Source organism: Tympanuchus pallidicinctus, unplaced genomic scaffold (assembly GCF_026119805.1).
Source record: "Tympanuchus pallidicinctus isolate F22 unplaced genomic scaffold, pur_lepc_1.0 scaffold3, whole genome shotgun sequence".
NCBI lineage: Eukaryota > Metazoa > Chordata > Aves > Galliformes > Phasianidae > Tympanuchus > Tympanuchus pallidicinctus.
The window spans coordinates 91694435-91719288 of NW_026294747.1; the positions used below are offsets into that span (position 1 = coordinate 91694435).

Here is a 24854-nt window from a genome sequence, read left to right on the forward strand (position 1 = left end):
CTTGGCCAGGGGGCCAGGAGGTGGAGGGGATGCATTTTGAGGGAACCCTTTGTTAAAGGCTCCCATGAGCTCATCTCTGTTGAAACATTCACTGCCATGTTGGTTGGATGGGGTGTCCTGCCTTAAAACATCCTGTCGCATTTTAGGAAGAGAAAGAACATCTAAAGAAACTCAAAGAAAGCAAAAAGAAAAAAAAAACCAAAGCCCGAATTTTCTTTAAATTCTGTTGTGACGACAGCAGTATTTGGCAGTGTGTGCATCGTGTCCTTATTGCAAGGAGACCCTCTAGCCTTCTGAGCAGTCTTGTGTTTATGCTGAGGCACTGCGGACTATTTGTATGAATGGGAAACTGCACACTGTCTTTTAAAGGCTAAGTTGGAAGCCGGCATATCTATGTTGTAACTGTGTTTATGTGTGATAGGGAAGGAAGCCTGACATTTTATAGAAGCAGCAAGAGAAAAATAAATGCTATTTATGATAGCATTGAAATCATGCTGAAATTATTCTCTCCAGTTTCTAGGACTGAGAGGGATTTTAGCTTGTTGGGAATCTGCACTCCACTGTCCTGTTTTTTTCATCACTTGGTGTTGTTGGAAACACTTCAGCTCAGGTATCTCCAAGCAGCATTTTGTTCAACATCTGTATCTGGAGCCTCAGCAGCCTCAGCAGCATTTCTGTGCCAGTCCAAGGCCAGCTTTATCTCCTCTGTATCCCTCTGTTGCTTTCCTTGTGCATTCATTGATGAGCAAGATGTATGCTGTGGAATTCTGTGGCCAGAACAGCATGGTGATGAGCTCTGCCTGGAGCCATCAGGGTGATGTGCTGCCATACAGGCCTCCTTCTGGCCCACCAGCCCATAGCCTGAGACCAGCACAGTGGAGTCACTGATGGCATCTTCCAGGACTCTGCTGATAAATAAGCAGGCTAATTGAGTTAATAAAAAGATAGGTCTTTTCCCTGCCAGCTGGAGTGCCACCAAAATGTGATAAATTATCTGATGCTGCTTTAAAATCAGAGATAAAAATCAGCTATTTTTACCTCCTTTTTCCTAATCTTCACCCTATTTCCCTCAGTCCCTCCAAGTCTCTGGTTTGGTCAACCTTCATCCTCCTCTCACCTGGTCTTTCATTCTTTGGCAGATCTCCAGGGAGAAGTAGCTGTGAGACAGGAGCTTATGTGGCCAGACGACTAGTGGGTTATTAAAGGCATACACTACCTTTAAAGGTATATATATAAGTATATATATATATATAAAGGTTATACTACAGGCAGTGGTGGGATGCTGAAAATCCCACTGCTCAGTGGACAGGAGAGATGGACACTGTGGGACACAGGGATGTGTTAGAGGAGCAGGGGTGAAGTGGTTTGCACACACAGGTATGCATCAGAGGGAGCAGGATGCCCCAGCTCCATCCTCCCACTGGCAGCCACATGTCTGGGGGAGGGTGCCTGTGCCCCATCTGCCAGAACACAGCCATCTCTGGCCAACCCTGAGATGTGCACTCCTGCAGCTGAGACTGATGTAGCACACAGAGAGTAATGAGAGATGCAGTTACCTATGAGGAGACCAGTCCTAAACTGACTCGTTGGTGTGCCTGCCAAAAGGGGAAACTTAGTCATAACTTCTACCTGAATTTCACAATGTGAGGTGGGTATGAGGCTTTTTTTATTTCAAATGAGAGGAAAATAATGGGACATGTGGACTCAGTGATTTCTATTCCATAAAGTTTGCAGTGAGAAAGCTGGAAAAGTCACCAGCCCCTGAGAGACTGAGAGCTGAGAGATGCTGTGAAGTGCAGTCACTGAGGAGACGCGAATGAGATCACAGCGCTATGATCTTGTTCAGAACATGACTTTTCTTTCTGGTGCATATGTCAAATGAATCAGACAATGGTGGTGTCAGGAAGATGGATAATGCTGCTGGCAAGGCTGGCAGAAGAGACAGGAAGATGTGTTAAGCACCAAAACAGGACGGTATTTATGCCTTTCTCCTGTGCTCATTACAAATACACAAGAAATATTTAAAAAGGAAGGTAGAGCAATAGCAGGAGCTGTTGGACACACTTCTTTAAATACTCGATTGTCCTGCGGAGGACAGTGAGAAAGGACAGGAGTGCAGCCCTGTAAGCCCACATTACCTGTCCCTCTGCTTCTGGCAGGTGACTTGTGAATGGAAAGGTGTGCATGTCTGTGGGAGACACTTGCTGAGTGTCCTTGCCAAAATCCATAGTGTCACAATCAAGTGAGGCAGGATGCTCTCCGTACCTGTCAATGCTGGAAAGGAAATCCTGCTCCTGTTCAGCCGCTACAGCTGTGAGTCTAGCCAGGTCTCTGAGCCATGGAAATTTGTTCTGTGTCCTGTGGTGTGTGTAGGACAGCCCAGACCAGCAACCAGCTGTCCAGAAATGGGTGAATGAGTCAATGGCTTACCAAGCAGACAGCATCTTTCCCTTCCCCAGGGAAGGCTGTTTTTCTGTTTGCTCTGACACATTGCTCTGTAAAGTAGTAGTACCAAAAAGTAATTCTACAGAACAGAAGAGAGTGAGAAGCTGAAATACTGTGTTTTAATAAGTCATTGCTTGTCAGCCGAGCCACAGTAAGAGTGCTGGGATATATTCCTAGCCTCTTCAAACACAGAGAACCTATTAGCATAAACCATGCCATGCTTTTTTTTTTTTTTTTTTTTTTCCCCAAAAAGAAGAATATTTCTGAGAGGTTTTTTGTTTTTTTTTTGTTTTTTAGTTATTATTATTATTTCTCATTTTACACAGTAGCTGTGCTGAAATGTTAAAAATCCTCAAAGAACTGATGGAAAGGCTAGATGATACAGAGTTGAAATGTTCCTTGAGTAGTTGAGTAGAGAATCTCTTCTTTTTGGAGCCTCAGGTAGCCTTGAAACTCAATGTCTCTGACTCAGATGCCACTGCTTAAAAACAGCTGATCCATGCCTGATGGTGAAAAATAAGGCAGCAACTCGAGCTGCACGTGAACAAAGAGAGATGGCCTTATGGATGGAGAACATGGTGAAGGGCAGCAGACTAGTGGTTGAGGTCAGGAGAACTTTCCACTGGGAAAGGTGGGAAAGCATGAGAGACCTTGCATGAGGTTGTGAAAGAACAGTACATATCAACACTGATACACGTTCAGTGCTAAATATGCATTATATTCTTGCAGATAGCTGTTGTCATAGATTACAATTCTCCTCCTCTCCTCTCCTCTCCTCTCCTCTCCTCTCCTCTCCTCTCCTCTCCTCTCCTCTCCTCTCCTCTCCTCTCCTCTCCTCTCCTCTCCTCTCCTCTCCTCTCCTCTCCTCTCCTCTCCTCTCCTCTCCTCTCCTCTCCTCTCCTCTCCTCTCCTCTCCTCTCCTCTCCTCTCCTCTCCTCTCCTCGTCTGTCCTTTTCATCAAATGCTGGAACTCAGCTTTAGAAAAGTGTGAAATAACCTTTAAGCATATTCTCATTTTATATGTCACTATCCTGTACCTTAAGTTCTAGTCTTTTCTTTAGGAAAAAAAAATAAAAAAAAAATCCAGGAATGCTTGAAAAATGTTTCGGGAATTACTTAATTTTAGAAATAAAGGGGAAAAATAACTTCATCTGAAACTAAGTGGCAATGAAACAAAGTCTAATTACCTGCATTCAATTCTCCAATCAGGCCAATAGGCTAATGAACATCAATAGTCCTTCACAAAGTGCCCTGGGATCCCAAATGACTGTAAGTGGTCAGGCCTTTGGTTTTGCATTTCAGAGTCTGGTTGGTATAATCTTGAAGCAAAATCTGCAGATCAGATCATAGCCTATACTCAGTCTCTGGATTACTGTGTGTGTGTATGTGTACGCCCTTGAGCACTGCACATCTGGGATGAAATCAAAGCACTTTTAACTGCACATGTATCCCATTTCTGGCTTGCTAGTAGTCCTTTAAATGTGCTGGGTTTAATCCAGGAAAAACGAGTATTCAAAATCACACTAGTGAAGGGGAAAAGGGAAAAAAAAAAACAACAAAAAACAACCCAAATTTTATATACTTGGATGGCATTTTTCTTTGAATATGAATGACTTAATCATAATCACTCTTAGTGAGAGGTGGGTGATGAAAGTTCAGAAATCTTCAGACAGAGAAAGACTTTGAACCTGCCTTTCTCATGTCGTTGGTGTGTATATTAGGCCTGTAAGAGGGAAAAAGCAAGCCAGCAGCTTGCATCCTCTGCAAGAAACCAAAATAACTCTTTCAGGAGTCTTGAGATTTCAGAGCAGTATTCTGCTGAGAGGAATTTGTACAGCACTAATCCACTCGGATCTTTGAGTACGGATTAAAATGCCCAAACCTACAGTTTTTCTCAATGTTAGAAAGCACTCTGATTTGAGGCTTTGCTCTGTATCTGGCTTGTATAGTCAAATCCTAAATTTCCTCTGAATTCAATTCCCACTTTTCTCCTTTAATACATTTGTAAGTGTTCATTCTGTGTTCAAGCAAGATATATATAGCAGCATCAGCACTGTGCATGGACTTCCTGCTTTTCACAGAATCACAGAATCACAGAATTGTAGGGGTTGGAAGGGACCTCCAGAGATCATCGAGTCCAACCCCCAAACCCCCTTTTATTGTTTGGAAGATAGGAACATGGTTTTAGAAACCTGGATACAGACTTTGCTTGCAGGAGCAAGGAAGTAATGAGGAATATTCCACATCCAGTGCATTGAAAGATTTGTTGTTTTCAGCTCTAGAATATGCTGTAATACGGGCATTACAGAAGACATCTGGACATTGCAGATTCAGGTTCTGTTGACCCCTAGTTTGCCCCTTCTTTGCAGAGTGTAACACTAGACAATTTTTTTGCCACCTCCTTTTCTATGTTTTTCGCAGGTGATAACTTGGCAGGCATGGGAATATAATATTGATAAATCTAGCAGAGTAACTAAGCAAAAAACTGTCCATTTGGAGAATGAGGATGGAGATGAGATATGTGCTTGCCTACTGACAGCAGGGACAGGCAATTAATCCCCACAGTGTCAGGCATTTTGCAGTCAGAAACCTGCCTCTCCAGGGGTAGGTAGCAGCTAAGTAGCAGTTTCACTTCTGGACTCTGGCACACAGAGGGGAAATGAGACAGAAACTGGTTGTATTTTTTGGATCCTTTCATTGGTATTGTATGTTGAAATTATATGACACCATTTGCCAGTAATAAATCATTTTGCTGTCTGTTATGTGATTACATAATTAAATATCCCTTGTCGTGGATACAAATGCAGGGGTTGACTTAGACTTTGTGGGAATTAGGGGTTTGATTTTTTGAACTTTACATTTCCTGACTCCTGTGCAAATCAAACCCAGTTGTTTAACACTACACTGAGAAATGATTCATGCAATAAGTCGTATACAGTGAGAAGTGCAAACTGTATTTTCAGTGTATTTTCTGTCTTGCTCATAATTTATTTGTTCAGTAAAATACATGCAGAATAGGCATGGAGAATTTAGCATTTCTCTACTGCTCATCCTTATAAAGGTGGTGCATTGCACGGGGATAATGATGCTTATCTCCTTGGTGAGTTGCTTTGAGATGAAGAGAGGGAAACTTCTAGGTGGAGATGGGCTGTGATCTCTTGTGTTTTCTGTTGTTTCTGAGCCGTTTCCATTCTCAATGAAATGCCATCACCAGAAGATGTTGGTTCTGGCCAAGTACCCCTGGGCCACTCTAGTTGCAACCTGTATTGTATTATTTAAAACTGGCTCTAGTCTGGAGTGGTGTCACTTATCTTGATGTCATTGGAAAGCCAGACTCCTCCAAGTGCAGCAGCTCTTACAGCTGACCCGTCCTCGAGCAGCATGATGTCTATTAGTTTTATTGTTGGTTTGATTGTTTGCAGTTGGTTCTCACTGCTGCTTTCTGCTGAGGTTTAATTCTGTTTGTGTTTGGAAGGACAAGGGAGCAAATTTGTTGTTTTTGTTAGAAACTAAGCTGTTCTGAAGTCTTGATGACGATCCATTGTTAGTGGTGTTACAAAACCTAAGTGGGCAAGAAAGTACGAAGGAAAGGAAAAGTACAATTCAGATTTGCCAAGCAACATGAAAATAATTAGAAGATTAGCAGTTTGGCACTGTTTACCAGTAAGCTGTGAATTAAATGCATCCCCCTTTTCTCTTTTCATTAGTGCAACGTGTCACTTCAGTTCTGGATTTCATGTCCTTCTCACACCTCTCACTCCTCCTTCTGTCAAAATGCAGGACTTTATTTTATTGCAGGAGAAATGAAGGAGCAAGCAGTTAATATGGCTTTGGAGACTTTCTAATCACCAGTATCTGAAATGCGGTCATAAGTATCCGCAATTCACTTACTGGGTGGAGATGAATCGCCTCCAATTTGCTTTTACGAACGCGAGTGGAACATTTGGGAACAGTGGTTTCTGTTGTTGACACTGTGAAGTGCTTGTAGGCAGCCAGCTATAAAAGACCAGAGTGACATTTACACGTAAGTTCTCTCATCACCGTCATTGAAGAAAGGATTAAATTCCGTGTGACGCCATGGCATATGCTGAGTGATGTTCTGTTCTTGGCTCTAGCTTCCACCAGCTCAACTCCATGTATTCATCTTGGGTTTGAGAACTGGTGTAAAAAGAAAACTTGATCATCACAGATGAGAAAGCAATACTGGTGTCACTGGAATCTATGGGATTCTTGCCATAAAGTTTGGCTAATCAAGATTTTCACCTTGAGGTTACTATCTGATTGCAGGAGCATAGAGATGTTTATGTCTGTATTGTTCTGATTTCCCGCTCCTCTCCAGCCTCTTCCCTGCAGCGAACTTATTGCATCCCTGTGTAACAGGCACTAGAATCACAGCCACTAACCAGTGCAAGAAATATCTTTGAGATTATATTCCATCTGACTTCAGGGACCTGATAAAATCTCCTGATACAAATATACCAGACATTGAGCTGATAGTACAGCTGTTCTTGTCTCTAATTCAGCAGAATTTGGGCATGGGGGCTAAAAGAGGAAGAGAGGCTTTTCTGAGTGCAAAGATGCATACTTGTTCAGAGCAATTCAATCCTATTCAAAACCAGATCTCATGCCTGTCCCAACATAAAATTCATCTGGATGATATAATAGTTTGTTGCCTGATGCAGTCATAGAGCACTCAAGTAATAATCTGTAAAACTGGGAGAGATTTTTTCTTTGTTTCCCCACAAAAAAATAAATGGGAGGAAGTTTTAGTTTATTTTCATGTATATATTATGGCATATACTGTAATATTTATAGTCTGTTGTACTCTAAATATAACTTGTTAAAATGTTATAAATATTTATATAAATATGAAACTCCCAGAGTGATTTGAGTTGTGAGAAAAGCGACCTCCAAAATAACAGTTCTAATTATCTTTTTTTTTTTTTCCTTTGAACAAATTGAAATAATCCTGGTAATTTTTGCTAGCAATTTTGGAGAAAGAAAAGTGGGGTAAAACTAAGACAACCCTGAAATCCATGTCATGATTAAGAAGTATTAGAAAAACAGCAAGTTCTTGAGCTGAGGAGTGTTTGGAAAGCTGATAGTCTTTTTCATTCACAATCTGAAATTCTTGAAGCCTGTTTTTGGCAGACCACAAATATATTGTGGTTAATGTTGATACAGAGAAAGACACCAAGTAATTCATTGCGCCATAATGTCAGGTTTTAGGATCAGAACAAGCTGTTTCCAGAAAACAGTATTTCCAGTTCAGTGATAGCTTATTTGAGGTGTTAGCTTTATATGATATACAGTGGGATGGCTTTAAACTAAATGTGTCAGTTAAGTGCTTAACCACGAGCAATAGCACAGGGAACACTATACTCGTATCTGTGGGGCAATATTTTCCATTGTTTCCATTTCCTTCTAAACATCAAATGTGAGAGTGCATGTTCTTCTGGCTTCCTGTAGGATCAAAAGGGAATTTGCTTTATTTACTTGATCAGAGGCGAAGCAGACTGTGCTCTGTGAAACAGTGTCTCATTCATCTGTCCCAAAGGCAATCATGAATGGAAATGACAGTGATCAGGTGGAAATCTGCTTGTAACTGATGTCGGTTGACGTGTCAGTTTGATCAAATAATAATAATAATAAATCATCTAGGGCCTAAGATTGATGAGTATCTGCATTTCTTGTTGGCTTGAGTGGGAACTCCAGGCTGTTGGGGATTTTTTTAAGACTGCACTTCAAAAAGGTGTGAAGAGGACTGGGTCCTAAGGAACACTGTCACTGAGGTTGGCAGAAGTTTTGCTTTTTGATGACAGCAGATCTGAGTGATGAGTCCTCCATCTGGCCCCATGTGCTACTGAGTGTCCCCAGGCCCCAGTGCGGTCAGTGACACACTTCCCAAAAACCTGAACATCCACAGGATTTGGTCCTGAGTTATAATTTCATTCTAGATTTATTTGACACTAAAACAAAACAGCTGTTTGCAATTAACACACATAAAAAGAACAATAACAAAAATGCAGCCTTCCCTTCCAGCTCTACATATACCCAGTGCAAAGATCTTGCAAAGTTCTGCTCATTTTTTCCCCCTGTGCTCCAACTAAAACATCAAAATCAATTGATCTCACTGAAGACTGAATGAAAAAAAAAAATTATGGTTCCCCAAATGTTTCTGATTGGCAGCAGCAACTCGGTAATGAAAGATAAACGCTGCCCTGGGTGCATGTGCATGCTGGGCTGTCTCTGCTGCAGATCTGATCTAAGCACAAAGCTACAGGGACACAAGGGCCAGGCAATGGCTGCTGCTGTGCTGGGACAGGGTGAGGTAGATAGCTGGTTTCTGACCAGGACTCTGATCCAGGGCAGCTGGCCCACCCTCCCATTGGGAACAGTGAACAAGGAGCTTGTAAAATACACAGACCAAATGGAAATGACCCCCATTGACTGAAACCAGCTGCACATCAGACCTCTCACAGTCTCTCTTGATTTGCTATCTTAAATAAATGGATGTGGTAGAAGAGGCTGTGGAAAGAAAACAAAATAATTTATCCTCCTTGAAGTTGCGCCACACTAGTAAGCCACAGTTTTTACAGCTGAAAAAGAACGATTCTTCACATACTGAGTTTTGAGGTTTTTCTTTTTTCTTTTTTTTTGCTTTAAAAGTCTGCAACTTAGAATGCACCATGCTGCAGGTCAGTTTCAGAACTTTTTGACAAATATAGCATTGGCAGATTTTCTTAGGTGTTCATCCTTTGAAAAATGCTGGCTAACATGAGTCTGGTTTTGCACCGCAATTCAGAAAAGAGTTATGATAGCTTTCGCTGATGCTTTGGCTTAAGAGCTGAGTGCTGCTTCACAATAAAGGTCTTGATCAGTTCTAAGTGCTACGCAAGTCTTCCTTTATGTCTAGGACAGGTTACTGCTGTGGGTGTTAGACTGAGCACAGTTTGGACGTACAGAATAAGTGCTCAGCAGTAGGGTAAGAGACACTTAACTTTGCTGTCATAATTGCATCAATTTGAGAAGATTGTGAGGTGCCGTAGTATAGCAATAATTTGATAGGCTTTCAGTGAAGAAACTTATTAAAGTCAGCAATCTAGTTTTCCTTAATACAGCTGAGACGTAGATATCTCTTACAAAGTACCTGTAAGTTTTCTTTTTTAAAAAAACTCTTATTCAGCCAGTTGATCGTTAGTGAAACAGCATACTGAATTTGAATCAATAAATCTATTAAAATACCTCAGTAGAATGACCTTCTGCAAAAACATTTGGCATGCAAAAATTATGAGAAAATATTTTGAATTGATACTGTTACTTTTTTTTTTTTCCTCCTAAAATTTTTCCTTTTTTTTTTTTTTTTTCCCTAATATTTTACCTTTTGTTTTGCTTTGGTTAAGAATATGTTTGTGTTTGATGCAATGTTTGTGCAAATAGAAAAGGGTATACAAATATACAAACACGGTAACAGTAGTATACAGGTACAGAAAACAGTAGCAACTTTGAACATAGGATCCTTTACCCATTACCTTGCAATAGAGTTGCACAGACAGATGTTATTTCAATATATATTGAAATTCTTATATACAGATCCTGTGTTTCCTGACAATTTGGTTTTGCTTTAGAGACAAAACCAAAATGCAGTTCAGTGCTGGAACAGGCTGCCCAGAGAGTTTGTGGATGCCCCATCCCTGGAGGTGTTCAAGGCCACGTTGGATGGGGCCCTGGGCAGCCTGGTTTAGTATTAGATATGGAGGTTGATGGCCCTGCCTTCAGTAGGGGAGCTTGGTGATCCTTGCTATCCCTTCCAACCCAAGCCATTCTGTGATTCTGTGATCCTATGATATTGTGATTACTCTTCCACTTGACAAGAGTTATCCACATTGGCTGTAGGATCTTCTGACTGTTATCTGTGCCCTACAGTGGTTGCCACAGGGAAATGCACACCTCTGTTGCTTCTACCACTACCATTTCTTGCAGCTTTTCCTGTATTTCTGGTATAATTCGCAGCTTTGGGGTGACCCTGCAACTGTGCTGAACGGGAACATTTTTTTCTCTGTATTTCAGTTATTTGTCATCTTGGTACACAAGTACCATATCTCATAGTTCAAAATCTAGCAGCCCTTCCCATTACTCTTTGGTGGTTTCTGGTAGAATCTTATTAATATTAAGGAGAGCATTTTCCTGGTCAGCGCTCCAGGACCAACAAAACATGAGGAGAAGAGTTTAGTGCATGATAACGTAGAATACATTTGAACTTTCTGTAAAGAAAAAGGACCCGGTTGAGACCACCCTTGCAATTTTCTTTTCTTTCTAATGAAAAAAAATAGCAACACAGGTTGAGTGCTCTTACAATAGTAGAATACTTTAAACTTGAACTTTAAAAACACATGTCAATGTGGTGTATTTATCAGTGGTCTTTTAAATAAAATCTATAGTACAATGGAGAGGAGAACTAAATATCAGACTTTTTTTTCACCTTTATTTTAATCAGACCTTTCTTTTTAAAACTGAAAGAATAACAACTTGATGAAACTGAGGGTACTGAGCTGGTCAAACAAGAAAGAAGGAAAGCAAGTTATTTCTCTTCAGCAGCACAGTAGGAAATGTGCAACTGTTGAGTTTCAATTCACATGTTTACATCTTTACATACTTACAGTGGAAAATTAGATTAGAGCCCAAGAATATATTCTTTCTCAAACTGAAATAAGATGTGTTTTATCAAGGGAACAACAAGAAAAAAAAAATCTCAAAGCACAAGGTACCAGTTCTACACCAGAAATGTTATTCTGAATGCTCTGAACTCCACACATAAATTTTCTTCTTTGCTTTGTTCCAGAGATTGAAGGCAGCACTGACTCATCACCCTGCTGCCATGTCGAACGGGAATATGAACACCATGGGCCACATGATGGAAATGATGAGCTCGCGGCAGGACCAGGCGCCACACCATCATATGCACTCACATCCTCATCAGCACCAGACACTGCCACCTCACCACTCCTACCCCCACCAGCACCAGCACCCAGCGCACCATCCTCATCCTCAGCCTCATCACCAGCAGAATCACCCCCACCACCACTCCCACTCGCACCTTCACGCGCACCCAGCACATCACCAGACCTCGCCGCACCCACCGCTGCATTCGGGCGGACAAGCACAGGTAGACCCTGATGCCATGCTTCATCTCTGAGTTTTGCTGTTACGTGGATTAAAAGTCTCATGCCTGTGTTGCATCTCACCCTCCAGCTACTTAAAAATGCTGGCTACTGGTGGCAGGGAAGCATAGACTTTACGGAGAAAATTGTATGAATCAACAACTTATTTTTCTGCTTAATATTCTTGGCACTTGTAATGTCTTACTTAATAAGGACCTCCAAGTTTTTTCTCTACTCTGATCTCAGCACATTGCCACATTATTCTTTTATGGACAAAGTATATTATGAATCTATGTTCTGCACTGTACATTGTGCTTGACTTCTCAGGCCGAGATTTAAAGAGTTGCATGCATTCTGTGTACAGAAATAGATAGCACAATCTTTAGTGAAGTAAAATGGCCACACATATGCATATTCAAAGTAAGGAATTTATGTATGTGTGTGTATGCACAATATGTAAAGAAACAACCTCACTGAACTCAATGGTGTATTTATTTCTTGTCTATGTTGCAGATAGTAGAGATAGATAGTTTTAAGGCTTAGAGGAAGAGATAAAGGATTTCAGACCTTGTGAAGGGGATTGCAGCTCCTAGGTGTGGTGTATGATTAGGCAACAGTGTGGGCAATAGTGGGCCTAAAGTCATGTCAGGAGAAAGAGACAATGAAGCCAGTTCAAGGAGAGAGATTTAAACTAGGAAAGGAGTTCTAAACTGGATTCAGATGATGTTAAAGGTGTGCAGGTGGGTAGTACATACAGTGAGGACAATGAGCCAGACGTAAGAATTTAGATCTGTGAAGTATTGCATTGCTTGCAAATACCTTTCAGACAAGCTCTTAGAAAACATTAAAGAAAATGAGAAGATTTGGCTGACATCCCAGCCTCCCACAACATTAACTATTTACTAACATCTAGCTTTATTATTGCAGAGACTGCAAGCACATGGCATTTCCCCAAAGCATTTGCTAATGTAAAATGAATTGTCAGCTTTAGAGAAACAGTCTAAATAAGAGATCAGCAGACTCCCCTGTGAGAAGATGTCCAGAGCTTTCCTTAGTTTAGTTCAGTTTTTACTTTGTGAATTCAATTATTTTCCCATCTGTTAATGAGTTATTTTTCTTGGAGTTGTTTAAAAATTCCAATAAAGAGACGTTATCTCATACCATAGAAACCAAAAGTAAGCGAATGGCTCTCTAGGGTATCCATAAGAGAGTAAACACTCCATGCATCAGATAAAGGCAACAGGTGAAATCTCACAGATTTAAGGATAAGGCACCAGCCAACAAGCCAATGTGTTAGCTGCGTTTCCTTCTGTGCTGCTGAAGCCATTTTTGAGTCATTCTGATTGGAACAGCCTAGATTCCTTATGGTTTGCTTTCCCTGTTCGCTGGGTACTCCTTGCAGTCAAGCACTGGGGCACGCAGGCCGACTGGCAGCAACAAAGCTGTGTCAGATGTGTCTCAGCACCTCTGAGTCTCTGGAGCGGGGTCTTTGTGGTAACGTGAGCTTTGCAGGGAACACAGTGTCAATGAAGGCAATGGGCCCCAGCAGGGACCAAGTAGGTCTTCACCTTGACCAGAGGTGTAAATGTCACCCAGAGGTTGTGGATGGAGGCAATGGCTGATGGATCTGAGTAGGACTCCTGGGATCATCTGCTTCCCCAGACAGCAGAGCTTTTGCTGCTTGCCTGTTCTCGTGCTGCAAAGACAAGAGTGATTTCTGAATACACACATGGGGAGAAAATAAGACTTTGCTGAGTAATAAAATAATTATTACTTACTAAGCTCATCTGTAGTCTCCGTGGTATTGGCCTCTTTGGAGATCAGATTGCTCCAGCAGATGTTGATTTTATGGTGAATTTTACTACTTCTCAACCTCCTTATTCTTCTGAGACAGACTCTTTGGTTCTAAGCCACCCGCCAAGCAGCCCATGTTGGTGTGGGCCATGTGTTCCAATGACATAAATTCTGTTATTTCACCCCACACTGTTCTGTAATGTCAGCATTCATGTCACACTTTTCACCTACCACTTTGACCCAGAAGAGCCCAATGAGCTAAGTTTTGCCAGGATGAATGGATGGATATTAATTTTGTAGTATGGTGCAGAGTGGAGATGAGCATTAGATCAAGGCTAAGTATAATCTTCTAACATATATATTTCTGAGAAAGAGATATTTTACCAAGCTGTAACTGTATTGCTTCAGCTAGTGCAAAAATTGATACTATTACTGCCATTTTGGTCACATTAACACCTTTTCATATCAAACTTACCAGAGAGATAGCTGAGGTAGAGCAGAGTTGGGGATGTTTCATTTTATTACCTGTCCTACATTTGTCTTGACTATGAATATCTGGTAGGCATTTAATAAAAGATAACATTAACATTAATTTAATATATTTATATTAATGTATTAATAATATATTAATATTGATATTTAATATATATTTTCTTTCTTACTAGAGTGTGTTTGTCCATAGGCAGGGTGGGGACATCCTGTTAGAGAATGATGCTTAGACAGTTACTAAGATGTATTCTAACAGATTGCAGGGCCTCAGAGGTTGGAGGGCAGCTGGTATCCCTCGTTGGCCATCTCCTATGGCAGAGATGGTGGCTGCAGCACATGGACAACCCCCTGTTGAGCAGAGGACTGGAAGCTTAAATTGCAAATGGGAGGACTTCACACAAGCTAAAATTTTAAGAATAAGGCAGAAGGTGCAAGGTGGCTTATTTAGTTTTAGAAGTTTGTTTGTTTAGTTTTTTTCTTTTCTGCTCCTACAGAAGAGAAATTACCTGTCTGCACAACAAACTGAGAGTAAATTTGGCTTTATGTGAAAAGAATTATCAGATGCACAGTATAATTATATGTAAAATTGCCACTCTGACACAAGTCAGCTGGGAAAAGGAGCAAGTTCTTCTTCAAACTTCGTGGTGAGATTCTAGACAGAAAAGCAACCTTGCAAGATGATAGTATCATTTTAATTGAGACAGACAGATGTGTTAAGCAAACAAATGTTAATTAGTGCAGTTGAAATTTAGGACGCGATCTGTCAAAGCTCAGAGTATGTCCACTTACTAAGCCAAAAGGAAGCACCTTGGAGGTTTGGGCCTTTGCTAGAACAGCAAGGTTAATTTTGAGTCAACAATTCAGGTTTCTGGACTCTTCCAGACTCCACTGGTGTAGGAATAGCAGGAGTAGCACAGATGTCTCCAGCTGTGCTACAGCAATTAGGTCCAAACCCCAAGAAAAACCCAGAGCACAAGGGCCTGGGCACCATGGTGAGGCAGGAAAGCAGTCGGAGAGCTTGTTATTCCCAGGCAGCGCCTATTGCCTTTAGAAACACTGAACATGAAGTCTGATACTCGTTCCTCACCACTACATAGGCGAGCATTTCATCCAGAAAAGTCAGAGCACAGTCTGGTGGCAGCTGGCTCCATCACAAGCTTCCTCTGAAAGGGCATAGACAAATTACTTTCAGGAGCAAGACTGATATTCTCCTTCAATTGAAAAGGTATTAATATGTGGTTTTCCATATTTTCATAGCAGAGGGGTTGTAAGTGGTTTTCATAATTGCTGTCAAATAACCATAAAAAGGAGTATAGCATGTGTTCAAGAAACATTTAGATGTTGTACTGAGGGACATGGTATAGTGGGAAATATGGGTGATAGGGGGACAGTTGGAGTGGATGATCTTAGAGGTCTTTTCCAACCTTGGTGATTCTGTGATCAAAAAGAGGACAAATAAAAATGCCTGAGGAGGAAACAGCAGTACCTCCATGGGATACCAGCCTTCCTTCAAAATCCACATGTGTGTGAACACCTAAATCCTTTATTTCAACTACATCTCATGGGCATTAAGGTCTCCTGGCTCACCACCCTTGCCATAGCTTCCCCGGTGCACTCAGATGGCAGAGCACTTGTATTTCCTGTCTTTAGAGGCTATGAGATACTGAGCAGAGGTGGAAGAGCATGTGTAAAAGAAAAGTCCCAAAATTTCAGAAGCAATTACCAAGGAAACAAGAAGAAAGGAGAGACAGAAATAAGGCCTCTACAGTCTTCTACTTTGATTAAAAGGGTTGCTGAGAGAAACTTGACATTTCAGCTTTGAAATAGATGGTGGCAGAGAAAGTACCTTAGTGAAAGTTTATAATGACTAGCTGTAAGGGAAAAATATTTTTCCTACTAATATTCAGAGAATCATTTCAAAAAAATCTCCCCTTCAACCAATGCAGCCCTTTGCCAGCAGCTAACATTAGAAGCATCTGGCAGTGTCTTTCAACGCGTGCCTCTCCTGGCCCGCCATCCAACCGGGCGACTGTGGGAGATGCTCCCCATTCCTCAGCCTCGTTCCCTCTTCCTTTCCCCCACCCATTGCCTTATCAATCCTCTACTTAACAGGTTTCACCAGCCGCACAGCAAATGCAGCCCACGCAGACGATACAGCCGCCACAGCCCACTGGAGGCCGCCGGAGAAGGGTGGTGGATGAAGACCCTGATGAGAGGAGGAGGAAATTTCTGGAGAGGAACAGAGCCGCTGCCACACGCTGCAGACAGAAGAGGAAGGTCTGGGTGATGTCACTGGAAAAGAAAGCAGAAGAACTCACCCAGACAAACATGCAGCTTCAGGTGCGAGCCACTGTCTATGCCCCCAAGGACACAGAGGCCCTCTTTGTGCTTGCTGCTGCCCCGGCACAACCGCTGCTGCGTGGGAGCGCGGCACTATCAAAGGCGGTTAGTTGAGGTGTCTGTGCTCCAATTAGAGGAATAATTTCATTTTGGCAGGATAAGCCAGGAAAAAGCTGTCTTGGGATTAGAAGCCTTCACTAGACAGAGCTGTATTTATTTTCTTTTCTTGTCACTGTTTTGTTTTTTAAGTGCCATTACCTTGGCTATAAAGCATTTCTTCAGAGCAGGGCACGTAGCTAAGCCCCAACTCTAAGCCAGTGAGATGGGAGCATAAATCGAAGGGAAGAGAATGAATATAAATTTGAGATTAAAAGCACAGGAATGGTGTCCTTCTTACAGTGTGCACAGAAGTTAGTTTGTGTGTCAGCTTATGGCATCAAATCTGGGAGCCAAGTTGCCCTCAAAAGGAGTTTGTTATAAAATAATGTCAAGGACATTCTTCCCAAGTTGTGGATCATTTTTTGTTTTCTTCGATCTCAACTTTGTGTAACAGTGCATTGTATGATTTGTGGCAAACCAAACTCTATTTCTCTTCTAGAATGAGGTCTCCATGCTGAAAAATGAGGTAGCACAGCTGAAACAGTTGTTGTTAACGCATAAAGACTGTCCGATAACAGCCATGCAGAAAGAATCACAAGGATATCTAAGTAAGTAGCTAGTATGCTTACTCTGTCTCCACACCACCCACAGGAAAACACAGTTTCTAGTTCTTCCCTCCAGAATCCCTTGGCCATATTACAACATGAACCTCTCTTCTCAAACATCATCCAAGCCGTCCCATCTCCTGCCCCTATTTATCCAGCCCTGCTTAAAATCCAAAAAGCCACAGTTTGCACCCAGCCCAGCACTGCTGGTCCCTCCCTGTCCCTCCACCCCACAAGGCGATGCGCACGGATGGATGCTGGCTCCCATGTGGAGGATCCCTGTGGAACTCAGAGCTCCAGACCTGCAAGAGTCCTCCTGGGCGCAGCGCTGCCAGCACAGTAACATAACTCTCCAAAGGGAAGTTATAAAGGAAAGCATTACAGCCCCCTCCAGCGAAAACGGTACTGTGCTCTGACTGTGGCACAGACCAAGCGCGGAGCAGGCTTTCAAGGTTTGTTCTTTTTAACTCTTATCTTGCCTTTTTCTTCTTTTTTAAATCACATCTGATGCCAGCATTGAATCAATTCTGTCTAGTTGATGCATTTTACAAGTACGGTCATTTATGGACAAATTCTTTGCTTGGCTCTAGAGTGGCTCAGAAGAGCGTCTGGGTTAATATTTGCTACATTGCGGCCTTCTCTTAAAATAGAGCCCATTTCTGTCTCATCCGCATCACTATGCATCTGTCTCTTTAACGATACTCAAATTAAAAATACATAATTGCATTACATGCCTGTCAACTGTTGCTTGAATTAGATTTTCTGTGATGCAGTGCACTACACTGTAATTCTGATTTCTGCTGGAGCGAATAGAGAATTAAGGTTTTATAAATCTTAAGATACTGGACGTTTTGTACTAGGTGTTGGTTTCATAGCCATTAAGGTTTTGGTGTTTTTTCAAGGTACTGGCTCCTACCATTGCGTTACCATCAGATGACTGAATGTGCGCTCTGTCCCCCATCCTTTTCCAGGTCCTGAGAGCAGTCCTCCTGCGAGCCCAGTCCCAGCATGCTCCCAGCAGCAAGTCATCCAGCACAACACCATCACCACCTCCTCCTCCGTCAGCGACGTTGTGGGCAGCTCCACTCTCACGCAGCTTGCCAGCCACAGAACAGACATCAACCCCATCCTTTAAAACGGGTTGATCAGAAACTGCTAGGGGAAAGTGGTAGCATATCAAAACATCCTCTGTGCTAAGGACATTTTTGACCGTAACTCAAGCCTGGAAGATTCCTCAGTTCTTGAAAGACTCTGGCTTTCATTTTTATAGTTATTAAAATGTCTTTTATACTTAGTTACATAAAAGGGAGTTATGCAATTAATATGCTATCAGCTTGAGAAATGCTTTGGTGCTTTCTCCAGTTTTTTTGGTACCAGTTACTTGTTTATAAACCTAACTGTCTCTGTACATAGTCACATTTTCTTCTCACCAATCTAGCCTGAAGCCTCAGAAATACGGAGTTGTGTTAAACTGCAGCTTGTTAGCCAATGTGAGGCATGAAAAGTATTAAACAGAGTCATATGTAGGTAACTAGGAGTAATTAGGCTATAAATATAGAGAGAGGGCATCTGCTGACAGCATCATAAAATATGAGTTAGAATTGTGCTATCACCAGAACCTCGTCTTTCAACACGGTTACACAGTGTGTGGCTATCGGAATAAACCCAAACCCCAGTAAAGTGCCCTTTTGCCCAGCCATCCTCCTCCAGCTCTCTCCCACCCTGTCCTTTTTGTCCTTCAGTTGTTCTCACAACTCACTTCTCCCTTCCCTAGCCCTCTGCCCTTCTCTTAGCCAGGCTTCCCTCTCCTCCTCCCCCTCTCAGAGAACAGCGATAAACAAGTAAAAACTTCAAGCCTACCTAAAAACTGCCAGCACGGCTGCTGCTTTCACTAGCTCTTCACCCACAGCTGGGCTGCACCGAGCTTTTCTGTTTTGAAAAATAGAAATGCTCCTGATTTAGTGCTTTTAATAAACAGGGAAAGGCAAAAGCAGTGCAGTTGCAGGTGAAGCAAGATTGAAAGCCAGCTGTGTTGATGCTAGCAGCCGTGTAAGCTGTTGGGGTAAATGGCTGTGGCACAGTGCAGGCATAGCAAGTAACACCTGAGAATTACAGCAATTCTTTAGCGCTGCCAGTCGTTAACACAGCAAATCCATGTAGTATATAATTCAGAAAAGTTCTGTTCCCTAACCTGCTTACATTGTTCTAGCACTGAAAGCTAACAGCCTCAGATTTCACAGGCTATAAATGAAAAATAAATCAGCGTAACCATTCTGACCAGTTGGAAAAATGCCACTTTTAATTACCAAGGCAAGTCCTGGTCTCTGCAGGCATCCCCTTGGATGTACATGGACTGGCTTTGAGCTGGCAGACATCAGTGGAGCTTCGCTGACCATAATGGCACTTACTCCAGTTTACAGCGAGTAAGAAATTGTCTCATAATGACATTAAAAAAAGTTTTATCGAGTGTGCAGCCACTAAAAAGTGCTGCAAGAAAGGCAAATTCCACTGCACTCACTGGATAAAATTCAGTCCTGTAAAGAGGGTCTGTAAAGGGGCTTTATGCCGCAATTAAGGGTTTTGTTTGGACTATGTGCCTGCCCCTCAGCACCACGGATTTGCATCCCAGAGTAGTAGCAGTGATTGATGGGGAAATCAGAGGGAGATGATGCCAGTTAATTATGCTTGCCTTTCAGTATCCTGGGACCTGGTTTTGCTCTCAAGGCTGGCAGTGGTGACACCTCCTTCGTCTGCCCCAGGGAGCAGGACTGGGCTCCGAATTGGTGATGAACTTTCAGACATTTCAAACTGCATCTTTAATAGCAAAAGATAATTCATGCTATTCCTAGCAAACACTCCAGCCCAAAATACGCTTCATTTTGAAGTGAGGTTCTTGTCCTCAGCTGCTGCTTCTTGGTTGCGAGAGGAGTCACAGGTTTTAGTAGGGTGACTCTTGTCAGAGCAGGAGAGAGTTAAGCGAGTGCAGTGAGAGGCGCTGTCAGGAGCAGGGCCCTTTTGGAAGGAAAAGCAAAGTTCTGAGGATTGTTTCTGAATTAGTTCTTATCTTGGTAACTAACTTTTACAGTATTCTTGAACAGCTCTCTTTCCATTTATGCAAATACATTCAAAAAAAGATTTTTAATGTACAGTGTAAATCTTGACTTGATTATATAGTCTAAGAACCAAAAAAAAAATTAAGAAAAAATACAAATGTAAAGGATTTTCTATTATATTTTAGACAAACATATACTTTTAAAGTGTTTTAAATACTGAATCTATAATTTTTTTTTTTAATCTCTGGTTGTAACAGCTAAGTGGTTTTGCTTCATCATGGCTCCCAAAGGAAATTCTTTCAAATATGCAGTCGAGCAAAATGTTCCAGCTGTATATCCACGATGTGAAAGACAAAATAAGCCTTTCCCCTGTGTCTGAATGTCATCCTTCACTGTGAAAAATAAAATGCCATCACAGGGTTAATTTGCAAACTTTCCCTCTATATGGGTAGCACCTAAATATGTTAAAAAAGTAAAAATCTAAGTAGTTGATAACATTAGGATACCCAGTTGAGCTGCACTGCACTAGAGTTACAGTTTAGCTTCATTTTGTTCAGTCTCCTCAATTAAAATATTTAGCTGTTAAACTGAAAGCCTCTACTTTAAAAAGGGGGGAAAAAAAAAAAAAAAAAGGAAAAAAAATACAAAAACCTTGCCTAAGTTTTGTTAAATTCAGCAACTTGACAGTTTGACTGATGTGTATTATATATAGCTCAATTATTTCTTTTTTTAATGCTAACTAGGCAAGCCAACCGCACATGTTGGCCTAAATGTGTAATTACAATGAAATGTCTCCTCTCTATACTATTGGCCTTTAGGTATAATCATTGCTAGTGATGTGGAAATCAGTAAAGGATGAAAAGCTATTTGCTATTGCTTCTTGTAACTCTGTCACAGGTTCACAGGCCAAGCCAACACACAGCATATTTGTATCAGCTCTATTAGTGAAAGGACCAACTGTGCCAGGCACCTTATATCGCTCATCATTTTCACTTCCACCTTACAGCACTCTTGTTTTGCAGGGCAGGGACCCTGCAGCCTTTCCCCAGGCCTTTGGCCGGCTGTGTGCTGGGGCAGCCTGAGGAAGGACTACAGGACAGACCCTGCCCCTCCACCCCACCGCAGCCTTCCTCTCAGCACATCGTCACCGCGCTCCCCGTGCTCTTTCATTTGAGGAGAAACCCTGCTTTTCCACCAGCTGCTGCTGGAGTCTGATGTGCTTTTCTCCTTCCTCTCAAGCCCAGCCTGTTGGCAGACTCTGGGCCCCGTCCCACCGCCAGGGACTTGGTGGGGAGCTCCCCTGCTCAGCTTTGCTCGGCACAGGCTTCCTTTGCCGGGAAGAAGCCTGCTCACCTCAAAGATATTTCTGGGGATGACATTTCTTGTTGCGTGACAGCGGAAGTACGTTGGAAATCTCAGCCACGGACAATTGCAATACTTTTATCAGAAAGAAACTATGCTGTGATCTAGTTCCTTCTCTCCCGGCCCCTTCCCTGGGTAACTTATGCAAGCCATATTCATGACACTGCCTGTGGGAGACAAGTAGTTTGTGTGCTATCATGGTGTGTTTATAAGGACGATGAGGATGATTTATGGAGAATTTTGTGCTGTTTGGAGTTAATTCCTGCTACGAAGCTAAATGTATGCTGCCCATGTTCTGAATAGTGGAAAGTCAATGGTTCAGTGCCTCGGTGCGTGTGGATTTTGTGTGTTAACTGACTCCGTCCTATTAACTAACAAGCCAGCTATAAGTGTTGTTAAATGCCCAACTTTTGAGAATTCATATTTTTTTAAGCAACAATATTTAGCGTTTAAAGGTAGCCTTTTAGTTTAGGCAAAATGTGCTTTTTAGCAGCTAATACCTTTTTTTTAAAAAAAGAAAAAAGCGTATAGAGTGAATTTATGAAAACTCATGAGGACCAAAGCAATTTTAAAACAGGAATCTATTAATTTAGTATTCACATAGAATTTTATAAAGTATTTATTAATAAATGTTATTTTAACACATTCCATTTGAACAGTATTCTTGTACAGAATCTGTTTGGTTTTGTTTTTATTTTTTTTTCCTTTAAAGTTACAATATTAGTTTTGCAATAAAGTGCTCTAGGTGTGTGTGCATCTTAATCTTTCAGGGTCTCAAGCAGAAGACGTCCATCTAAGATGGAAAAGTTTGCTGAGGTCATTTGTACAGAAATTCCTAGAATTAAATGTTTTCCTCAAAGCAGCATCTGCTTTTTTTTTTTTTTTTTAATAACAGCAAAGCAAATTACAAACCTTCAGTTGTTTCCTTTGTGTTGGGAAATATGCTCTCTTGTTTTAGAAAGCATGGGTCAACATATAACTGGAAAGCCTGCCTTTTATTTTCTCTCTTTTTTTTTTTAAAGACTGATTATGCCATGGAAGATCTAACACCATTCTTGTTTCTCTTCTAATATCACATAGTGAGTTGCACTATACTGCCTTATCATTGCTCCTTCTGTCCTCTTACTGAGCAGCGTTCCTTAAATGCAGACCATTGAAACTCCATTATGCATCAGATAAAGTTACCGAAGGGGGAAGAAGAAAAAAAGATTGATCTGTAGACATGAAAACTAAACTGTGCCTATAAAACAAAACCAGTTCCAACTAATTAGTTCCTTATTTCTACGTTTCAATTATTTATATTATTTTAAAATTGCACTTTAGCTCTCGCTCTCTTGCTCTCCCTTGTTAAGTCATTTATAATTCTCTTGTAAGATGTTTGCACCAGATACATTTATATGCTTTCACTGGTGGCATATCTACAACTTGTCTCTCACACCTGCCCGAATGGAGAAGCTGAAAACAACCAAGTCTGCAGTGTGACTTAGACTTTACACCCTCTTCATGATAGCATATAAATGTTTAATTATGCAAAGTGTGTGAGGCAGCATCTAAGCTACGTTTTTAATCTCTCATCCTGAGAACCAAAGTGTCCTGTGCGTAATAGCGTGAGGTCAGGAGACTGGCTCTGTGGTGCATGATAATGCACTTTGACTGTTGTCCAACCCACGGCAGCTGTGACGCTGCAGTGATAACAGTGGCCATACTGTGTATTAAAAGTCAAAATCAATAAAATATGTTGCCTTATAACTTGACTAGGGACAGCACCTTTAAAAAAAAAAAACCTAACAAAAGAGACTAAAAACTTCTAAGGACAAATAAAGCAATAAAATCTTAAGCTATCTAAACACCAAAAAAAAAGAAAGTCATTCATTTTTTCATCATCTGAAGTCATCGTCTTATTGCAAAGACTGTTTATATCAGTAATGTTTTTTCAGAGCTTACAGTTATCTGTTTTATCAGTGGCTTTACATATAAAGCTAAATTGCTTACTGTTGTTGGTTTTACATAGCTTTCAAAACTACTTTATAGCAAATCTTGAAACTCTGTGAGGCCAAAAATGTCAGTGTTTGCATACACTCACAATAAGATTGATTCACTAAGTGGAAATCTGATCCTTTCCCAGGCTCTTCTTGGACTGGAATCAATAATTGCAACTTGCTATATTTAGGCTGATGTGAAATACCTGGTATTCAGGATCTCCAGTTCTATATTTATGCAAATTAAGTGTTACTTATGCTAAGTTGCCCTGGGTGGAACTTTTCCTGACCCTCCCCCCAAAACAGCGTGCCAGCTTATGTTGCAAGACCATGAGACCCAAATCTCTTTTTGGCTAAAATACATGCAGCAGTTTTCTGAATGAAGACTGCAAGCTCATTCTGCCCTTACAGCGATTGTAGCAGAATCAGGAAAGAAGGGATGGGGGGCTGATAGCGTATCTGAAGGGAAATGTTTTCCTTGCTGTATTCTAGGAAATTCCAGAGAATTTCTTCCCCCTCACCCATAGGAGCTGGGGTTGCAAAGATAGCAGAGACAGCCTTTACCATGCTTCCAAAACATTTTGCATGCAAGGTGTGCTCACTCTTCTGAGTAACTGGCACCGAGGGCTTTGCCAACAGCTTTATAATCTGAATCCAGTGTTTCCCAGCCCATGTTGGTGAGCTCTGTACTGTTGTCTGTAACAGCTCAATTTAAACACTGGGTAGCAATCATCCGTGAAAGTCACTTCTTTGGAATATTGTCATTGTCTTGGTTTTAAGGAACTTTTAGCACTGCTTGGAGTAAGCCTAAACTATCGAAGTTTATATATAAATATATATATATTATATTAAAAAAGGTGCTGTCACAGTAAGTTTTGGGCTTGAGGTTGTTTGTATTGTATGCAAAGGTTTTATGTTTGTTTGTCTGTTTTATTCTGTAAAGCAACCACCTTCCTTACCGGAGGGAGATAATTTTTTTTTTTGGTACATAAGTGTAAATACCTGCTGCAGCATTTAATATGTTTAATTTTATGTTAAGCTTTTTGTTGCATTGTGAACCCATTATTGTTGCAAATGGACAATGAGTTCATTGAGACTGTTCAACTAGGTCAGATTTTTACATCTCTTTCTAGCTAGAAGAGACAGGATTTTTGTGCATTTGTACAAATGTTAATAATATCACTGCAATTCCAATATAATAAAGCACTCAAATACAAATATTTCCAGTAGTTTGGCTGTGTCTGTAGCCCAGACATTTTATGATACAGATAACTCCTGCAAGTTAACCATGCTGCTCGTCCGTTGTTTCTACTCTTAAACAGATCTGGTGGCTCATGCCTTCTTTGTACTTGCCTGACCATGCGAAATCTCTGATCTTCCCCAAAACTGCTGCAGGATTGGGGTGCAGGGCAGCACCCATGTGGCTGCAGGAGCAAGGCCACCCTGCTGACCACACTGCACAGGGCCACCACGTGTCTACTAGAAGACCTGGGGCCTTGCAGGAGCAAGGTCTCTGAAGGTTTTCCA

At 41.4% G+C, this 24854-nt stretch overlaps 1 protein-coding gene across 3 annotated transcripts in view; it reads left to right on the top strand.

Moving 5' to 3' along the window:
- CREB5 (cAMP responsive element binding protein 5) overlaps nucleotides 1–24547 on the top strand; it is a 244611-nt gene extending 220064 nt beyond the window's left edge. For all 3 annotated transcript variants that reach the window (XM_052694421.1, XM_052694422.1, XM_052694424.1), the window contains 4 exons: nucleotides 11288–11611; nucleotides 16002–16229; nucleotides 16828–16936; nucleotides 17905–24547. In XM_052694421.1, coding sequence (XP_052550381.1) covers nucleotides 11288–11611; nucleotides 16002–16229; nucleotides 16828–16936; nucleotides 17905–18068 — 825 coding nt within the window. In that variant the 3' untranslated portion in view covers nucleotides 18069–24547. The remainder of the gene's footprint in view (nucleotides 1–11287; nucleotides 11612–16001; nucleotides 16230–16827; nucleotides 16937–17904) is intronic.
- The last annotated feature ends 307 nt before the right edge of the window (nucleotides 24548–24854 follow it).